A 20,705-nucleotide genomic window follows, 5' to 3' on the forward strand; every position below is an offset into this window, starting at 1 on the left:
TTCATTATTGTATACTTGGTGTATCTAGTGTTATATTTTAACTCTTCCTGCATGTAGAATTTTTTGTGCTTCTGACTCTAATAGGAGCATAAATATATTCAAAGCATGCTATAGAAAACATTGGAGTGTTCAGGGCTGCCAGTCTTTTAGAAAAGGCTGAGTGGTAGTATAATTCTCCTACATTGAAGAAACTTGAATTTTTTTTTATCATCCAGCATATTAAGACATGTTACTTGTGAGTTTAGAAGACATTATACATTTTTCCTCCTCAGAAGATTCACTTTTAAGCTACCTCCTGGCATTAAGGTGATCTTGAGAGTCTACATCCCCAGTCATATCCCCATCTACCTATGTGATCAAGCAGTTGTTTTTCTTCTGTGTTTCTATTCCCACAGTTCTTTCTCTGGATGTGGATAGTGTTCTTTCTCATAAGTCTCTCAGAATTGTCCTGGATCATTGCATTGCTGCTAGTGGAGAAGTCCATTACATTAGATTGTACCACAGTATATCTGTCTCTGTGTACAATGTTCTCCTGGTTCTGCTCCTTTCGCTCTGTATCACTTCCTGGAGGTTCCAGTTCTCATGGAATTCCTACAGTTTATTATTCCTTTGATCACAATAGTATTCCATCACCAACAGATACCACAATTTGTTCAGAGAATCAGAGGGCATCCCCTCATTTTCTAATTTTTTTTTGCCACCACAAAGAGTGTGACTATGAATATTCTTGTACAAGTCTTTTTCCTTATGATCTCTTTGAGGTACAAACCCAGCAGTGCTGTGGCTGGATCAAAGGGCACACAGACTTTTAGCGCCCTTTGGGCATAGTTCTAAATTCAGTTCACAACTCCACCAGCAATGTATTAATGTCTCAATTTTGCCACATCCCCTCCAACATTTATTACTTTCCTTTGCCATCATGCAAGCTAATCTGCTAGGTGTGAGGTGGTACCTCAGAGTTTTTTTTGATTTGCATTTATAAAGGATTTAGAACACTTTTATGTGCTTATTAATAGTTTTTATTTCTAAGAATTGCTGGCTCACATGGGTTGATGGGGATATGATTGGGGATAGAGACTCTCAATGATCACCCTAGTGCAAACATAACAATATGGGAATAGGTTTTGATCAAGGACACATGTAAAACCCAGTGGAATTGCATATCAGCTAGGGGAGGGGTCTGGGGGAGGGGAGGGAAAGAACATGACTCTTGTAACCAAGGAAAAATATTCTTTTTTTTTTTAATTGGATAAATTGGAAAGGTTGAATTTACTTTATTGAATACACAAATTGCTGAGGTTATTTACCCCAAGTCTATTCCATTGATCCATCCTAAGGAAGCATAGATTAGTTTACCTATAAGATCTATAGGAAAGGGAAGAATTTATGTCTAAACAGGACATAAGAGAATAAGATATAAAATGGATAGCCTTACTTTGACTACATTAAATTAAAAAATTTTTGCACAAACAAAACCAATGCAACAAAGATCAGGAGGGAAACAAAAAACTGGGAAAAATTATAAGTGTCTCTGACAAAGACCCCATTTCTCAAATATATGGAGAAATTAATCAAATTTATTAGAACCCTAATTTCTTCCCCCATTTTATTTCCCCATTCCCCAATTTATAAATTTATATTTAATTTATAATTTATAAATTTATAACATATAAATATATAAAATAAATTAAAATATGATACATAAATTTATAAATAAATGATCAATGAACAGGTGAAATTAAAACTCTCCATAGTCATATGCAAAAATGCTAGGGGACATCTAGATGGCTTAGTGAATTGAGAGACAGGCCTACAGAAATGAGATCCTGGGTTCTAATCTGGCATCAGACACTTCCTAGCTGTGTGACTCTGAGCAAGTCACTGAACCCCCAGTACCTAGCCCGTACCTATACTTGGTATTGATTCTAAGACCAAAGTTAAGGATTTTTTTTTTTTTAAAGAAAAAAATACTCCAAATCACTACTAATTAGAGAAATGCAAGTCAAAATTCTGAGGTGCCATCTCACACTTATCAGACTGGCCAACATGACAAAAAAAAGGAAAATTAGAATTTTTTCTTGGAGGGGGTGTGGGAAAATTGGGACACCAACACAATGTTCGTTGAGCTGTGAACTGACACGATCATTCTGGAGAACAATTTGGAACTGTAGGAATAGTCTTAAAACTGTTCCTACCTTTTGACCCAGTAAGACCTCTAGTAGAGGTCCATATGGAAAAATATTCTAAATTGACTAAAATTAAAAAAAGTTTTAATTTTTTTAACTGAAAATTGCCAATTCATGTCCTTTGCCCATTTATCAATTGGGGAGTGGCTTGATTTTTTGTACAATTGATTTAGTTCCTTATAAATTTGAATAATTAGATCTTTGTCAGAGGTTTTTGTTAAAAAGATTTTTTCCCAATTTGTTGCTTCCCTTCTAATTTTGGTTGCATTGGTTTTGTTTGTACAAAAAATTTTTTTTAAATTTAATGTAATCAAAATTATTTTGCATTTTGTAATTTTTTCTCTTACTTGGTTTTAAAATCTTTCCCTTCCCAAGGATCTGACATGTATACTATTTTATGTTCACCTAATTTACTTATAGTTTCCTTCTTTATATTCAAGTCATTCACCCATTCTAGAGTTTATCTTGGTGTAGGGTGTGAGATGTTGCTGTAAACCTAGTATCTCTCATACTGTTTTCCAATTTTCCCAGCAGTTTTTGTCAAATAGTGGATTTTTGTCCCAAAAGCTGGGATCTTTGAGCTTATCATAGAGTCTTGCTGAGGTCACTTACCCAAGTCTATTCCACTGATCCTCCTTTCTGTCTCTTAGCCAGTATCATATTGTTTTGGTGACCACAGTTTACAATCTGGTACTGCTAGGCCACCTTCCTTCAAATTTTTTTTTCATTATTTCCCTGGATATTCTTGATCTTTTGTTCTTCCAAATGAACTTTTAGGTTTTTTTTCTAATTAGGTAAAAAACTTTCTTTGTAATTTGATGGGTATGGCACTAAAGAAGTAAATTAGTTTGGGTAGGATTGTCATTTTTATTATGTTAGCTCGTCCTATTCATGAGCAATTAATATTTTTTCCAATTATTTAGATCTAGTTTTAATTGTGTAGAAAGTGTTTTGTAGCTGTGTTCATATAGTTCCTGTGTTTGTCTTGGCAGATAGATTCCTAAGTATTTTATATTGTCTAGGGTGATTTTAAAGAGAATTTCTCTTTCTAACTCCTGCTGCTGAGTTGTGTTAGAAATATATAGAAATGCTGATGATTTATGTGGGTTTATTTTGTATCCTGCAATTTTGCTAAAGTTGTTGATTATTTCCATTAACTTTTTAGTTGATTCTTTAGGATTCTTTAAATAGACCAGCATATCATCTGTAAAGAGAGATAGCTCGATCTCTTCATTTCCTATTTTAATACCTTCAATTTCTATTTCTTTAATTGCTACTGCTAGTGTTTCTAGTACAATGTTAAATAATAGAGGTAATAATGGACATCCTTTTTTCACTCCTGATCTTACTGGGAAGGCTTCCAGTTTATCGCCATTGCAGATGATGTTTGCTGATGGCTTTAGATATATGCTGTTTTTTATTTTTAGGAAAGATCCTTCTATTCTATACTTTCTAATGTTTTCAATAGGAATGAGTGTTGTATTTTGTCAAAGGCTTTTTCTGCATCTGTTGGGATAATCATGTGATTTTTGTTGGTTTGCTTGTTGATATGATCAATTATGTAGAATGGTTTTCCTAATATTGAACCATCCTTGAATTCCTGGTATAAATTCCACCATTATGAATAACCCTTGTGATGACGTGCTGGAGTCTTTTATTTAAGATTTGTGCATCTATGTTCATTGAGTAGGTTCGTCTATAGTTTTCTTTCTCTGTTTTTGACCTTTGGAATCTGTACCAGGATTTCCTAGTCCTTGCCTTTTAAGATAAATTTCATTTTTTATATATTTTAATAAAAATCTCTTCTGCAGACATTGACATAAGATATCAGTACCATCAGATACATAAGAATCAGTACCATATTTGTGTCATTTAAGAGGAATTTGGTAGAACTACTTTGCTTATTCTGTCAAATAGTTTGTATAATATTGGGATTAGTTCTTTGAATGTTTGATAAAATTCGTTTGTGAATCCATCTGAACCTGGCCATTTTTTCTTGGGTAGTTTTTTGATGACTTATTCAATTTCTTTTTCTGATAATGGGGTTGTTTAGGTAGTCTATTTCTTTCTTTGTTAGTCTAGGCAATTTATATTTTTGTAAGTATTCATCCATATCACCTAGATTGCCATATTTGTTGCCATATAATTGGGCATAATAGTTTTTAATGATTGCCTTAATTTCCTCTTCATTAGATGTGAGGTCTCCCTGTTTGAATCCTGGGTTCTTGAAGGTGATGCAGATGGAGCCTAAAAAAGATCCGATGTTTTTTTTTGGGGGGGGGGGGTGTTGCCTAGGTCAAAGAATTCATCCTACTAGAAATAAACCTAACACACTGCAAAATGGTCATTAGTCATATGTAGCCTTTTCAATGTCTTTATTGTTAAGTGGTTGAAAGAGAGGCAAAGTACGCTGAGCCCATTGTTCTGAGGCTGTACTGTAAAGGTGAGATCTTGGTTCCACAACCTATGAACTGGAACTGAAACATCATTATTGACCTTTATACTACAACAGAAAGTAGAAGATAAAAAAGAAAATGTAGCTAAATAGAAGGATGGCTTTTCTTAGGGAGGGAAACAATATGAAGTTGATTAATATCATCGTGCATTCTTTGCATTGGAACAGTATTTCATGGGGGCACTGCCACTTTGTCTTGCAATGCTCATGATGATCATAAACTAAAAGCTTGAAGACAATTATATCTTATGTCAATATCTACAGAAGAGATTTTTATTAAAATATGTAAAAAATGAAATTTATCTTAAAAGACAAGGACTAGGAAATCCTAAGAAATAATTAAGAATCCCTTGTTGATAGCAAATTATTTGTGGTATTTAATTCTAAAAACACCAGTCCAAATCCACACAAAATCAGACAAAAAATTTAATGATAAAAAAAGACCATGCAACTAGCAAAAAAACCCCAAAACAAACTCTTACCTTCTGTCTTAGAATTGACACTAAGTATAAGACAGAAGCTTTACAAGGACTAGCTAGGAAGTATCTAAGGCCAGATTTTAGCCCACTTCATTCCAACTCTAGGCATGGTTCTTTACTGTACTATCTAGATGCCTTTGGCCTGTAGCTGTTAGAGATCTAACAAGAACTATTGGCACAGAAAAATAGAAATGAATAAAGGAAAAGGGCTTGTTACAGATATCATGGTTGTTTACAGAATTTAACTGATAAAAGTAGTCTCTACAGTGAGGTGGCCTAGGAACCCAAAAATAGTTTGAGCTAGCAGACACTAGATATACTTTTCATAAGGAGAGACTTGACAACTAAGGATAACAACAATTTAGAATATAATAATTAATTTGTAAAAATTACTTTGTAAAACAATAAAGAGCAGTAGCATTTAAAAAAAACCAGTCACTTTTGAAAACTTGGTGTGAGACCAAACTAAGCCAAATATTTCTAAAGGCATTCATTGATGGACCTCCAAAATGGAAAATATCTGGCAATTACATTTGCATAATTTCATGTGCATTATTGATATATTGCTTAACTTCTCAGTGGATTGGGGAGGGGCAGTAGGGAGGAAGAGAATTTTGAACTCAAATTTTTTAAAAGAATAATACTCAAACAACACATTTTGAAAATAAAGATCTATCAGTATTTCTCTAAATTATTTTCATAATCAACAACTGCCTTGAATCCCAACACATTTAGACTCCCTGTAATGTAATAAGAGAAAAGTAAAAATAGCCCTAAAGAAGACAGGAAAATCATTTCAAAAAGACAAATTACATATGGAAGAAATCTGTTCTGGAGACAGTACAGTTTTTAAAGTACACTAAATTTATTTTCAGGATATCTTTTTGAGTGGAAGATATGGAAGGGTTAAAAAAATTATGGACAGTATTATATAAATGATTGAAGGTACATCAGTGATTACTGATATATTCCTACTTTCTCATTCTCATCTTTATGAATGATCAACATTTGTGTTGAGAGGGTATATTTGATTAAAATGTGAGTGGTTTTTACCAGTGATTTTTCAATAGCTATTTACTTCAGAATTAAATTTTGATCGGAAGTTATGTAAAACAAACCATTGTATGGGTTGTTAGATTGCAAATATATTTGACTTGGTAGAACAAAATGCCATCTTCAAAGTTCTACATCTCCCATACATAGGTTTCTTTGATTTATAAATTTTGTTTTATATAAGTATATAAACCAGAACTACATTTTTCCTCCAAATACTTAAGCAAAATGTTATAGTACAGTGACTGATAATTCTTGTATCTGTATGCTCTAACTTGTAAGAAGTGGAGACAATGTACTTTTAAGTTTTTAACAGATTTCTGTCAATTTAGTCCACTCTATTTGAATTTGCTGCTATTAAATGTCATCGTTCACTAGATGCATTATTTAGTGGCTCTTGGTTCTTTTTTCTTTACTCTGCATTTACTTGATGTTTCTCTGTTCTATGTAGTGTTCTATTACATTCTTATACCATAATTTATTCAGCCATTTGTTGGACAGAGTTTGTTTCCAACCTTTGCTAATATAGTATTGCACTAGAGATTTTTGTCCATATCTTTTCTTCTTGTCAATTTCACTGAAGGTATAAATATAAATCCATTGAAACTGCTAGGTCAAAGGATTTGAAAAATTATAATTTTTATTTCAGAATTTACATGTTGATTTCCAGAATAGTTGGATTATTTAAAATCTTTATTGGAGGTGAACTAATATACTTTCCCCCCAGTTCTGCCAAAATTTTCTCATATTATGCCAAATTTTGATCAATTTTATTATAAACTTGTTTTAATTTGCATTTATTTCATGCTTAATGACATTTAAATGTTAGGATCATATAAAGATTCCTTGATAGACATACAGAGAAATTTGTTAAGTGATTCTTTGGTTATTGACATTAAAACTAAAGAAGAAATTAGGGTTGTATTTACTGTCAAAGATGTTTGCTGAAGCCTGGTGCAGTGGAAAAAGGGCCTTGAAGTCAGGAGATCTAAGTTTGTATTCTGGCTCTGCCACTTTACCTTTGTGATCCATGCCAAGTCACTTAACCTTTGTGGGTCTCAGTTTCCTAATTTGTAAAATGAGATGATTGAATTAGATGACCTCTAAAGTCTCTTCCAGTCAAAATGTTATAATCCAGAACCCAAATAGAAGATGTAGATGATGAAGTTTTTCAAATTTTCTCTTGTTAATGACCTTGTACTGATAGCATTAAATGCCATACTCCCAAGTAAGTTTCAGTGTAATTTGTGTGACAGTCCACATAAGAAAAACCAAATAAAGAATGGTTTTTTTTTGTCTTGCATTTTATATGTAATTGAATGGACCATCTCTTACTTGAGTCAGTGTGTGTGTATGTATGTGTGTGTTAACTATATAATTTGAGCAGGCTTTGTAGCTAAGTGAAGAGCTGGATCTATATTTGAATTAATTATGAGAGATCAAGGTTTGCTTTTTGATCCCAAACTGCTCCCTAAAAAAGAAACCCATGTTTTAAATTTCGATAGTCTGCTGATATGATATATCATGTTATAATACATACATTATGGTGGTACATATCATGGCTGTAGTTAAAATAAAGAATCAGAATTATGAGTGACCCAAAGGGCAATGAAGAGCATGGTATATATAAATAAAGGACTTTGAAGACTTTGAAATACTTTTTTCTGCTGCTGTTATATGATTCTGTTGTTCGGATTCTTGTCAGACTAGCCTAAAATGGTAGTTGTAAAAACTATAGCCAGACACTAGGTCTGAAATTATATCACTTTTCCTGGTTTGAAGGAAGGAAAGGTATGATCACTATTGCACTGTTTGTAAATCAATTTAAAAAAGCATTCGCTGAGGTACTCTTTGGCCAGGCACTGTGCTAAACTGGGGATTAAAACAAAACAGCCCCTGCCCTCAAGGAGTTTACATTCTAACAGGGGAAAACAAGGTGTCTATATAGAACATTACATACAAGATAAATAGATGGAAGATAAAGGGGAAGACACTGGATAGAGAGGGATTGGACAGCTGCAAGAATATCTTCTCTGGGGTGGCATTTGAACTGATTCTTAAAAGCAAACCAGGAATTCTAAGAGCCAAACATTAAGAGGCAGAGCAATTACAGTATTGCAGGGCAGATGTTGTAAAGGTATGGAGGTGGGAGAGAAAGCATCGGAGTGTCATGTGTTAGAAAAATATCAAAAGGTTGGTGTAGTTGAAAGTGGGAGGAGGGAATAGTCATATGTAAAAATCCTTGAAAGATTGAAAGGGTCTAGGTTATAAAAAGTTTTAAATGTCAAAAAGAAGGCGACATGGTCAGGCTTATGATTTAGGAAAATCACTTTGGCAGCTCAACGGAGGTGGGGTGGGGGAGATAGAGAGAATTAGTTGAGCCAAAGAGTCCCAATTGGAAGATTGGGATTGTGAGTAGACAGGAAACACCTGTGAGAAATGTAGAAGAAATTACAATATTTAGCAACTGATTGGCTATGTGACATGAGTGATGGAGAAGAATTGAACTTGACAGTTTTTTGTAAGGTTTTGAATCTGGTTAAGGATTCAAAATAGGAAATTTGGGAAGAAAGGGAGGATGGAGGTAGGATAATGATCAGTTCTGTTTTGGACTTGTTGACTTCAGGATAGCAGTAGTACATCCAGTTTGAAAAGTCCCCACATGTAGGTGATAAAAACAAAAAACAAAAAACTGTAGCTCAGGAGGTAGTTCAGATCTGGATAGATAAATAAGTTATGGGGGTCATCTTCATAAAGATGATAATTGAGATCATGGGAGCTAATGAAATCACCAAGCAAGACAGTAAAGGAGAATAAGATAAGAACCTTAAGGGACACCCATAGTTAATGGAAATGACAACTTGTGCCTTAAGGGTAAAAGAATACTTCAATAGGTCTATATTTCATAATCTTGTGGTATCACAGATAGAAGGAAACTTACTACCTAGTTCTCATAATTTTATAGATAAATTGAAGTCGAGGGAGATAGTAATTTAAGATTACTGAGATAATAAATTGCATATCTGGGATTTGAAACCCATTTGCTCAGACTCCCAAATCCTATGCCCTCTTCATCCAAACGGTAAACTTTGTTAATTATACCTCAATGTGTGTTTATTATTGTTGTAGAGTTTGCTCTTATAAAACACCAGTGACCAGCTCCAGAACTCAACCACACAGCCTTGGTAGACATAGAAACATCTAGGTGAATAGTACACACACAGTGTGGATAAATTGAAAGGCAATTTTGAGAGTTGGTAACTTCGTTTCTGAGAGGCAATTATGGTATGATGTAGAGGGTGCTAAAGTTGGACTAAGAAAAGATCAAGGTTTGAGTTCTATCACCATACCATATCTAAATAAGGGTATATGGGCAAGGACATGACAGTTAAACTCTCTGAACCCATTTTTTTCGGCTGTTAAATAGGAATTATAACACTTGTCCCTGCTGCACAGGTGGTCATGATTCTTGAATGAAATAATTGAAGTGCTTTACAAACCTTAAAGGGTTTTAAGTAGTTCAATTATTTTAATGTCATTTATTTTTATTTTTAAAAATATATTTTTCTCAATTACATATAAAAACAAGTTTAAATAAATTTTGAATTCCAAATTCTTTCCCTCCCCTCTCCTTTCTCTAAGACAGTAAGCAATTTAATCTAGGTTATACATGTGTGATCATGTAAAACATATTTCTACATAAAATGTCCTTTTTAAACAGGAAAATTTCCTAGTATTCTTTTACAGAGCATGTTAGGAAGATTTTTAGAAGATTTTCTTATAGAAATGAAAGATTTTGTTACCTTTTTTGTCTTTTGTTCTCATTCCTAATTCCAGATAGTTACTGAACAATGCTAACATCAAATTTTCTCTTCCAGGGAACTTGCCTAATTAGGTGAAACTTTATCCACCATATCACTCTGCTGTCACAACTGTGGTCTGGCTTGTTTCATTAGAACATCTTATCATGTCTCATGTCATTAGTACTTGAATTCAGATGACTGTGCCTGAGAGACATCTATTTAAGTATTGTCCTTTCTGTAATGAACAGGTTTTTAAATTTTAGTCTGTAGGCATTGTCACTTTGGCTTTCTACTTTAGTTTACTGTACTGCACATTGAAAATAGTTTGAAAATGGTGACAAAAATGATTATAAGCAAGATAAAAGAAAAATCTTGGTTGTCAAGAACCGGGTTTAAACAGAAAAATAAGAAAGTGGAAAGAATAATTGACAGAAAGGTAGGAATAGTATGGAGTTTTTCTTTTTCTTTATAAATACAGTATATAAATAAATGGATTAGTTTTCATTTGAGATGCTATTTGCCAGTAATAAAATACCATGGCTATGTGAAATTCTATATATATGCTTTTCTTATACCCCATTTTTAGATACTTTATTTTAATTTGAGGGTAACCCTACTAATTCTTTATTGTACTTTTAGGGGAAAATACTAAGCATAAACTTTTGGATTCGTATCTGTATGTATGTCTATGTACATATATGTATATTTATGGAAATAGCTCATCATAGAATTTGAATACAGATTTTTACCTGCTTTAAACATAAACGAGAAAGGAAAGCTTATTTTAAATAGTTCTGTTAGTAGATGTTTGGTATAATACAGTACATGGCCTAAGACTGTCTCAAATGGTGGAGGTTTTATTGGAAAGAGTATAGACCTTTTCTAATTAATGAAATAGCCATTTTTTGTTAACTATAGTCCCATAATTTATAGAATCACAGAATATTAAGAGTTAAGGGTTAAGGGTTCATCTGGTCTGAATCCTCCATATTTGACAGACGAGGAAACTGAGAAGTTGTAATTTGCCCGAGATCTTGCAGAAAGTAGCATAGATAGGATTAGAATCCAGGTCATTTTTTAGGGGAATCTTAAACTAGGATTAGAACTTGGGTTAGTGCTCTTTACACTATATCATGCAAACCATAAAGTCCAGAAGAAAAAAAACCCTTCCATTTTTTTTTCAAATATAAACATCATGGGTAATAAAAAGCATTAAGGACTGGGAAATAGATTAGAAAAAGGAAAGGAAATATTTTTGCAAAACTACATATTTATAAATAATTTTTGTTTTAGCTTTTCCTTTTTTTATGGAGAAGAATGTATAATTTCCCTTCTCCCCCCCCCCCCTCCATATATAGTGGTGACTTAACTTTCATATTAAGAACCCTGAGTCCTATAAGGTTTCTTAAAAGAAGCAGTTAATTTGAAATAGCTCTGTTGAACTCCCACCTGATCATACAATTGAGGTATGAGACATAGAAAATATGTATGTATAATCTCCAAATTTGAAAATGATTGTGTTGAGAGTATTGAGAGTACTCTTTATAGTTCCTCCATTTAGTGAGGATTAGCGAGGTAACATTCAAAGCATTTTGCAAACCTTAAGGTGGCATATTAAATGCTTGCTGCTTTCATGAAAAGCAGATACAGAGCCTACCTCCGGGTCAGTACAGCCTCTGACTCATCTTGTGACCTTGGGCAAATCACTTAACTTCTCACTGCTCTAGGCCAGGGAATGGCAGACTTTTTCAGTGAAGGGCCAGGTGGTAAATATTTAGGCTTCATGGGCTAAGAGGAAAAATTGAGGATATAATGTAGGTACTTCTATAAGGAGAGAAAAAAATTTCCATGAATTTTTTATTGATGAAATAAAAAAACATAATAATTGAATTTTAAAAATCTAATGCAGGTCTATTAGTGAGAATGATTTTTTTTTTTAATAAACCCTTACTTTCTGTCTTAAGAGTCAGTTGGCTCGAAGGCAGAAGAGTGGTAAGGGCTAGGCAATGGGGGTTAAGTGGCTTGTCCAGGGTCACACAACTGGGAAGTATCTGAGACCAAATTTGAACCTAAGACTTATTGTCTCTAGGCCTGACTCTCAATCCACTGAGCCATCCAGCTGCCCCTAGTGGGAATGATTTTTTGAGGGAGCATTTTTGGCAGAGTGGGATCATGTTTGCCTTAAGTGAGGGTTCAAAGTTCGAATTTCCTATCATCAAAATTGATTGCAAATATTCACCTACTAATGCTGATCAATAATGGGATTTTGCATTTTTCATCATTGAAAATGGCTTTTCACACAAATAGGTACTGCCAGATACTGATAATTAATCCAAAAGCACATGATTATGAGGCAAAAAACTAATGGTATTAAGTTGAATTTATTTGGACACATTTCTAAAGTTGCTGCCATCAAATGCAATTTAATTAATTCACAGATTCACTGAGCTTTTCTTGTTTGGCTAAGAGATATGCGCATTAGAAACTTAGTTTGGCTATAACCCATTTTCATTTTTTACCTTTGTCAAAAAATTCTGCTATGAGACGGTAGCTAGGTGATTCAATGGATTGAGAACCAGGCCTAGAGACAAGAGATCCTGGGTTCAAATGTAGCCTCAGATACTTCCTAGCTGTATGACCTGTAAGTCACTTAGTCTCCATTTTACCACTTCTGCCTTGGAACCAATACACAGTATTGATTGGAGGATGGGAGGTAAGGGTTTAAAAAAAAGTTCTACTATGGTGTGATTCCATTTTAAATTTTCAAATTTTTCTGATGACCATGTTTCTGTGAGTTGAGAATATTGTGATAAAGACTTAATCTGATAATGCCAACATATATTGTGCTCTTTTAGTGTGGTTAGAATGTCATTACATAATAAACAATGCTTTGCAATCTAATTCGGTAACAGAATAATCCACTGTATAGTGCCATGTTGGTGAACCTATGGACTGCTCTCTTCTCCCTCTCCAGGCATGCCTAAGGACATTTCTCACGTGACCTGCCTCTCTGCCCAGTAGCCCAATGGGGGCATTTCCTTCCTCACCTCTCTGGGATGAGGGGGTAGCTCATGTGGCATGAGAGTTGCAGTTTGGGCACTTGATCTTTAAAAGGTTCTCCATCACTGGCATAGTGCAACCTCACAGGTAGGCACTAGTGATATAAAAAATGTATCATGCAGCAGTACATATAGTGAGAGTTATAACTGCATCATTGGGGTTTGTGTGCAATGAAGAACAATGGCATGAAAAGACAAGAATGCTATATACAATCTTATATCTGCTATGATTAGCCCCAGGGAAGTATTAGACAAAATGTAAGTGTGTAAACCTCAAAATTTCTCAGACTTATGAATGTTAGGGGTTTCCCCCATTGGGGAATCTTCTACTTAAAAAAATTCCCTAGCAGATGGTGAGAACTCTACTTGAGTGTGGGGGCTCCTAGCTATGGGAGTGTCCCTGCTCCACCCTACTTAAAACTGCTTGCTAAACAATGAAAGTACTTTGATCCATGCTTATGGAAGGGACAGGAAGTTCTTTGAATCATGACTGTTTTAGAATTGATACAATGGGATACTAAGTACCTATAAAGGTGGGGCAACTTGTAAACTACTTAAACCTAAAAGGGTGATAACTTATTCAGAGGTTTTTTCTAATGAAATTTGTCGACACAGCAGCATTTTTTTTCTGACTTACTAAAGAGATTAAAACTACTCAGCTGTGAATTCAAAATGGGCGATCCTTTAGAAACATCTACAGTGATTGGTAGATGTAAGGACTTAGGGGAGGTGACAGAGGAAATTTTGCCCTTAAAAATAAGAGCTTGGATCTCATTCAGGGATCTCGATTTCTGACTCTCATTCTGAAGGAGAGCTCCTTGAGGAGCTCCTCTGAGGGGCCCTGTCCCTCTGGGGTAGGAGCTCTGGAGGCTCTTGAGAGAGGACCTTTGAAACAATCTCTGGCTGGAAGACTCTTTGAGGAAGGACGCTGGCCTGGTGTCACTAGTATCCTTGTTTAGTCAGACCTTGTGGCGAGTGTTAAAAAAACTGACTGATTTCTCTTTTAAGACTCAGGTCTAGGCCATATTGGCTTGAGGCCCTTCATACTTATTCCTTTCTTACTCTCTCTCTCTTTCTTTGATTACTCATTGTATTGTTAATTAAAATCTCTATAAAACCCAATTGACTTGGGTATTTGAATAATTGGGAATATTTCCCTAGCGACCACCTTATATTTGATTTTAAAACCCAAGACACTGTAGTGAAACATATTTCTGCGGTCAAATTTACTCACCCTCTCTTATATCTATCACAATTTATATCTATCACTATTTTAATCACTACAGTTTAAGACCTCAACCATTTTAAATCTCACAAGTGATGAGCATGACTATGTTCCAGTAAAACTGCTTGACACTGAAATTTAAATTTCATGTAATTTTCATGCCATAAAATATTGTTCTTTTTTGACACCCCCCCCCCCCCCCCAGCCATTTAATGATATAAAAACTATTGTTGGCTTATGAACCATACCAAAACAGGAGCCAGCTGCAGTTTGCTGACCCTTATTTCTAGGCAATTTTTTCTTATTTTAAAAAAATCCCTTACCTTCTGGCTTAGAACTAAAGGTTCTAAGGCAGAAGAGTGGTAAGGACTAGGCATTTGGGGATAAGTGACTTGCCCAGGATCACACAACTAAGAAGTGTCTGAGGCTAGATGTGAATTTAGGATGTCCCTTCTTTAGACTTTTCTCTGTATCCACTGAGTCACCTGGCTGCCCCTCCAAGCAGCTTTTCAAGGCTAGTATTAGTAATGATGTCAACGAGCACTTATAGTTTTTATACCAGAGAATTCCCCATATCATTGAAGTTAAAGCCAGAAAAAAAAAGCTCTACCATTCATCCAACTTTTTTTGAACACCTTTTACATGATTTGTGTGCAAAACATGAAATACAAAGACAGCTAGAATAAAGCTGATGAGATTTATGAGTCATTACAAAAGGTACTCCTCCCCTCAATTGTGTAGGCTAGAACCTACCCACACCTCTATCTTGTACACCTATTGTAAGTATTCTCTAGTAAATCTTCAAGAAACAATCCACCCAAAATGGGAGGGAGGGGGCTTCTTCTGAATCTCGTCACCTTATGCATGTATATGTACTTTGTAAATAGGGAAATAAATATGAGGTAGTTTGAGGAGTACTAACAACATGGAAATGTGGAAAGAGAAGGTGGCACCTGAGCCAAAACCTTGAAGGGAAATAAGAATTCTGAGAGGTAGAGGTGAGGAAGAAGCACATTTTAGGAATGTTAGACAGATGATCTGTGAGAATGTTTGGAGGAAGGAGCTAATAGTGGATGTAACATGAACTACATGAAGGAAAATAATAAAGTTGAAAGGTATCTTGAAACCCTATTTTGGAGGGCCTCACATGTCAGTTGGGGAAGCTTTTATTTTCTCTTTGAAGCAGTAGGAAGCTACCAAAGATTTTTGAGTATATTTGTGCCTTGGGAAATATTTTACATTTGCTAAAAGCTTTCAGACAGTTTAACTCAAAATATATAAATGTTTGCATATATTTTTGTCTTATAGGATTCTGCGTTTAGAGGTGGTGATGGGGTGCAGGAGAAAGAAGGTTGTATTTGAAAAAGAATACCTTAGGTCAAACCCTAGCTCTACTACTTATCTGTAGGACTATGGGCAAATTAATTGACATCCTTGGATCTTTGTTTCTCATTTGTAGAATGAAGGGGTTGGATTTGAAGACCCCTACAGTTTCTTTTGGTACTCTATGCTGAAGGTGATTGTTATCAGCAATTAGCAAAAAAGCTGGAATATCTTTCTGTAACCTTAGGAGTCATTTACCAAGTGTAATCCTTGTGTAAGTGACACTGATGGTCTGGTGATGGGCAGTCAATAAACAACTGGTCACAAGGACCCGGAAATGGAAAGTCCTGGGTTCAAATCTAAGCTCAGAAACTTCCTAGCTGTGTGACCCTGCATAAGTCCATTAACTTCAACTGCCTAGCCTTATCTGCTCTTCTACTTTGGAACTGTTACCTAGAAATGTTTCTGAATAGGTAAGGGTTTAAAAAAATACCTGAAAAATAAAAATAAAACAAATAACTGGTCAGTCAACATGCATTTATTAAAGGCTTAGTACCTGCCAGCCTTTGTTGTCAAGGAGCTCACATTCTAATTTTCAAGAAATATGTAAATAAATGTAAATAGAATTTATAAATAGAATCTAAAATGTAAATAGAAAGTAATCTCAGAGGGAAAATATTAACAGTTGGGGGAACAAGGAAAGGCCTCTTGCAGAAGATGGATTGTGAGCTCAATTGGAAATAAGGAGGAAGAAAGTTCCAGGCTTGGGAGAGAAAAGGTACTAAGTCAGAAGATGGAAGGATATATTATTAGAGGATCAGCAAGAAGTCTAGTGTAGCTAGATTGTAGAGTATATAAACATAAGGAATGTGTAAGAAGAATGGAGAGGTATAAAAGTTAGATTTTGAAGAGCCTAATAAGTCAGAACATTTTCTATTTCATCTTGGGGTAGTAGGAAGACACCATATTTTATTGAATAAGAAAGTAACATTAGCTTTGTATTTCAGAATGGTTACTTTGGTAACATAATGGAGAACATGGACTTGAATGGGAAAGACTTGGAAGAGATCAACAAATCAGCAGGCTAGTAGAGGCAGTTAGGTGGTTCAGTAGTTAAAACAGTGGACCTAGCATTCAGAAGATCTGAGTTTAAAATCTAGCTGGAGATACTAGCTATGTGATATTGATTTTTTTAAAAACATTATTTTATTTGGTCATTTTCATCCATTATTCATTGGAAACATAGATCATTTTCTTTTCCTCCCCCCCTCCTCCCACCACCCTTCCCCTAGCCAACTCGCCATTCCACTGGGTATCACATGTGTCCTTGCTCTGAACCCATTTCCGTGTTGTTGGTATTTGCATTAGAGTGTTCATTTAGTGTCTCTCCTCAATCATGTCCCCTCAACCCCTGTAGTCAAACAGTTGCTTTTCCTCCTGTGTTTTTACTCCCACAGTTTGTCCTCTGCTTGAGGATAGTTTTTTTTTTCTCCTAGATCCCTGCAGATTGTTCAGGGACATTGTAAAGCCATTAATGGAGAAGAAGTCCATTACGTTTGATTGAACCACAGTGTATCAGTCTCTGTGTACAATGTTTTCCTGGTTCTGCTCCTTTCGCTCTGCATCACTTCCTGGAGGTTGTTCCAGTCTCCATGGAATTCTTCCACTTTATTATTCCTTTTAGCACAATAGTATTCCGAGCTATGTGATATTGAGCAAGTAAGTTAACTTTTGCTTTCATTTCTACCCCTGTAACTGGGGATGATAATAATGCCCTTTTTGCAGGGTTGTTTTAAGGATCAAATGAAATAATACAGGTATCTTTCCACATTGGGATTTTTGCAGAAGCTGCTGTTGACGTGTGATGGCCAATAGACGATACACAAAAAAGTTTAGAAACTCAGAAATGCATAAAATATATGTATAGTATTGTAAAATATCAGTATTTCATCTTTCAATACCATAAATATACGCAATTTCTTTTTTAAAGTTAAATAAAAAGTTCAATTTGCAAAAAGAATGTGAATGCCAGCAGATGACACACAAAGGCTAGAGATGTCTTAAAAAATTTAGTAACTCAAGTACGTAAAATGTATGTACTGTTATATATAATTTTACAATAAGATACTGTAAACATCTTTTAAAAAAATTCAGACTTCTGGTACAAGAGGAAGGCCAAAATATTTTATGCGGATTTTCCACGTCACAAGGATGCTGCACCCCTAATGCCTGCAATGTGTAAGAGATAGCCAAATTTGTAAAGTGTTCAGTCTAGTGCTAAAGAGTTACTCCTTAATACATACCTAATCCCTTTTCCTTTATTGCAATAGTCAGGTTATTAGGTGATAAGTATTATACCAGAGTGGTAGCTGTGTGAGAATGTAGAGAATACATATTTAATCTTTAGCTTTGAGAGGCAACCATTCAGTAATAACATGTAGTACATGTGCATCCTTAGATTAGTTATGTGACTCTGGACAAGTCACTTAACCACTATTTGTTTCATTGTCCTCTTCTGTAAAATGAGCATAATAATAATAGCACTTTCCTCTTATAGTGCTTGTGAGCATGAAATGAGATAATATCTATAAAGCACTTTACATACTTTGAAGAGCTATAGAAATGCTAGCTGTTTTTGTTTAGTGCTTAATAAATGCTTGTTGACTTAATTCACATTTATTCATATGATGCTTTAAGGTTTGTAAAGTGCTTTACCTCTCATTAAACTTTTGAAATTGAAGTTAGTATAATTGTTACTGCCATTTTCTAGATGAATAAACGAAAAAAACTACAATTATAGCAAAGCCTGATTTTAGTAAGATATTTCATGAATGTCAAATATCAGATTTTAGTACTTTACAATATACCTCCAACATTGTAAAGCTTTATGTTTATTTGTTAAAACATAATCTTATAGATTCAGCCCATTATTAGCCTTTTAAGATCTTTGGAATCCTAATTCTAATACACTCCAATTTGTAGGCTATTCTCAGCTTCATTCCTGTCCACATTTAGTTAGTACATTATCTATGCCTTCATCCAAGGTATTCAGGTTAACAATTCATTTATGACTACACTTTGGGCTTGTACCCAGCTCTGTTTCCACTTAACTATCTCTCTCAAGGGTCAATAAATTGACTTGCTGGGACCAAATACCACCTGTTTTTATACAGTTCATGAGCTCAGAATGATTTTTATATTTTGAAATTTAAAAATAAAGTTTTATTTTAAAATATAAAATCCATTCTTGGGTTGCTAGCTGTGCAAAAGCAGGCCTTAATGGCCCCCTGCCACACTTTATATTCTTATAGCAAAATCATGAGAAAACTGTTAAATGCCTTGCTGAAGTTTTGTTCTATGAAATTCCCCATATGATCTGTTTAGTAACTGTCAGGAAAGGAAACTAAAGTTACTGGTGTGACCTCTTCAGGGTGAACTCATGCTGACTTTTAAAGTTCATTTTTTCTTCCTCTTCAACCCTTTGATTTACTTTAAAATTGTATTGAACTTACCCCAAAAAACATTGCTATGTGAAAGAATCAATCTCTGTTTTGTTGACATGAAATTTGGATGCCTCAGTTTGCCCCTGCCCTTTGAGAAACCCTAGTGCTAGGCACACTTATTTTGAACTAAAGACCTAAAACTGGAGATGCAGCTCCTGAGTTTGATACTTGCCTTTGATTTGTTATAGCTGACTGCTGGTTGATACCCCTGGGGCTGGCTAAGGAACTTTAAACAGCCTGTTTGTGGTTTGTGTATGCAGGCAATTCCTTACCTAGTTCTTCAGAGGGTATAAGGACCCCCAAGTTTCATCCCTCTTTGGGGAGTTGTCAATTTAGAACTGTTGGCTCTCCCCAGGGGAGTCAGTACTTAGCATAGTGTTTTCTCCCAGGGCGTAGTTGGCATTGGAGCTGGCATTTAGCAGGGTGCCTTCTCCTGAAGGGATAGTTTCCAGAGTTCCTAGGGTACCGGCCCTAGCACTGACTGGGCTGTGTGGCAACTGAAATATTGAACCTATCCCTATTCCTGATTAAAGAGTGGTTTTTCTGACTACTTTGGTAGTTCTGTGTTATTTCCAAGTTAATAGTTTCATATTTTTAAAAGTATAAAATAAATTCTACACATTACAATCAAACTATTCTGCTTGAATTAGGAAAACATTGTACACAGAGACTGTTACATTATGGCACAGTCGAATGTAATAGACTTCTCTACTAGAAGCAATGCAATGATCAAGGACAAACCAGAGGAACTTTTGAGAAAGAACACTATCTACATCCAGAGAAAGAACTGTGGGAACAGAAATGCAGAACATAAGATCAATTACATACTTCGATGGGGATATTATATTAGGGTTTTGAGGTTAAAAGATCACAGCTGCAAATATGAAAAACAGGGAAATAGGTTTTGAACAATGATACATTTATAACCCAGTGGAACTACTTGTTGGCTTTGGGAGGGGGGAGGGATCATGAATCATGTTAACTTTGGAAAAATATTCTAAATTAAAAAAAAAAAACAACTATCCTGCTTGTCTCTGCTTCCTTTTGAATTTCTGTCCTCTTTTGTTCATTAAAAAAATGTCAGTGCTCCTTTTTTTGGATTAATATTTTCAACTCCTTTTCTAACCTTAAATTTCCTTACTCACTAAAAATTCAAAAGAAATAAAACAACCAAACCCTTAAAAATCAATAAGCATAGTGGCTTTGTCCAAAAATGTATGTCTCTTATACCTTGAATTTTTCGTTTCTCTCAGGTGATGGGTATGATGTTTCATCAGTGACTCTGGAGACATGATTGGCCATTATATTGATTAGTTCCAAGATCTTTCAAAATTGTCTTCACAGTGTTGTTATATTGTATAAGTTATAACTCTTGTTCTGGTTACTCATTTTACATCAATTCATCCTATCCAACATTTGTTTCTTTTGCAATTTTTTATAGTGCAATAATATATCATTACATTCATATATCTCAGTTTGTTCAGTCATTCCCTAATTGACTCATTCTTTTAATTTCTTCCCTTTTAATCTCCCCTCAGGATTAGGGAATTTTGCTTGACTTGCAACTGTTTTCTTCCTAGTATTATCCTACCCTTTACCCTCAATTAACCCCACCAATT

The 20,705-nt window shown here is 34.8% G+C and overlaps 1 protein-coding gene and 1 non-coding gene across 16 annotated transcripts in view; both read left to right on the plus strand.

Annotated features, from left to right (window-relative positions):
* Positions 1 to 20,705, plus strand: part of PPP1R13B (protein phosphatase 1 regulatory subunit 13B) — a 163,880-nt gene that overhangs the window by 11,167 nt on the left and 132,008 nt on the right. For 2 of the 15 annotated variants that reach the window (XM_056811186.1, XM_056811189.1), the window contains exon 1: positions 9,854 to 10,412. The exons of 8 other annotated variants lie outside the window; for them this stretch is intronic. In XM_056811186.1, coding sequence (XP_056667164.1) covers positions 10,308 to 10,412 — 105 coding nt within the window. In that variant the 5' untranslated portion in view covers positions 9,854 to 10,307. Of the gene's footprint in view, positions 1 to 9,828; positions 10,413 to 20,705 lie in introns of those variants that run through there. 5 more of the 15 variants (XM_007473486.3, XM_007473487.3, XM_007473483.3 and 2 more) reach the window with 4 other exon arrangements.
* On the plus strand, positions 48 to 185 carry LOC130456793 (small nucleolar RNA U109). Its single transcript, XR_008915826.1, has one exon. It is a non-coding gene; the product is annotated as a small nucleolar RNA U109 (small nucleolar RNA).

Source organism: Monodelphis domestica, chromosome 1 (assembly GCF_027887165.1).
Source record: "Monodelphis domestica isolate mMonDom1 chromosome 1, mMonDom1.pri, whole genome shotgun sequence".
NCBI lineage: Eukaryota > Metazoa > Chordata > Mammalia > Didelphimorphia > Didelphidae > Monodelphis > Monodelphis domestica.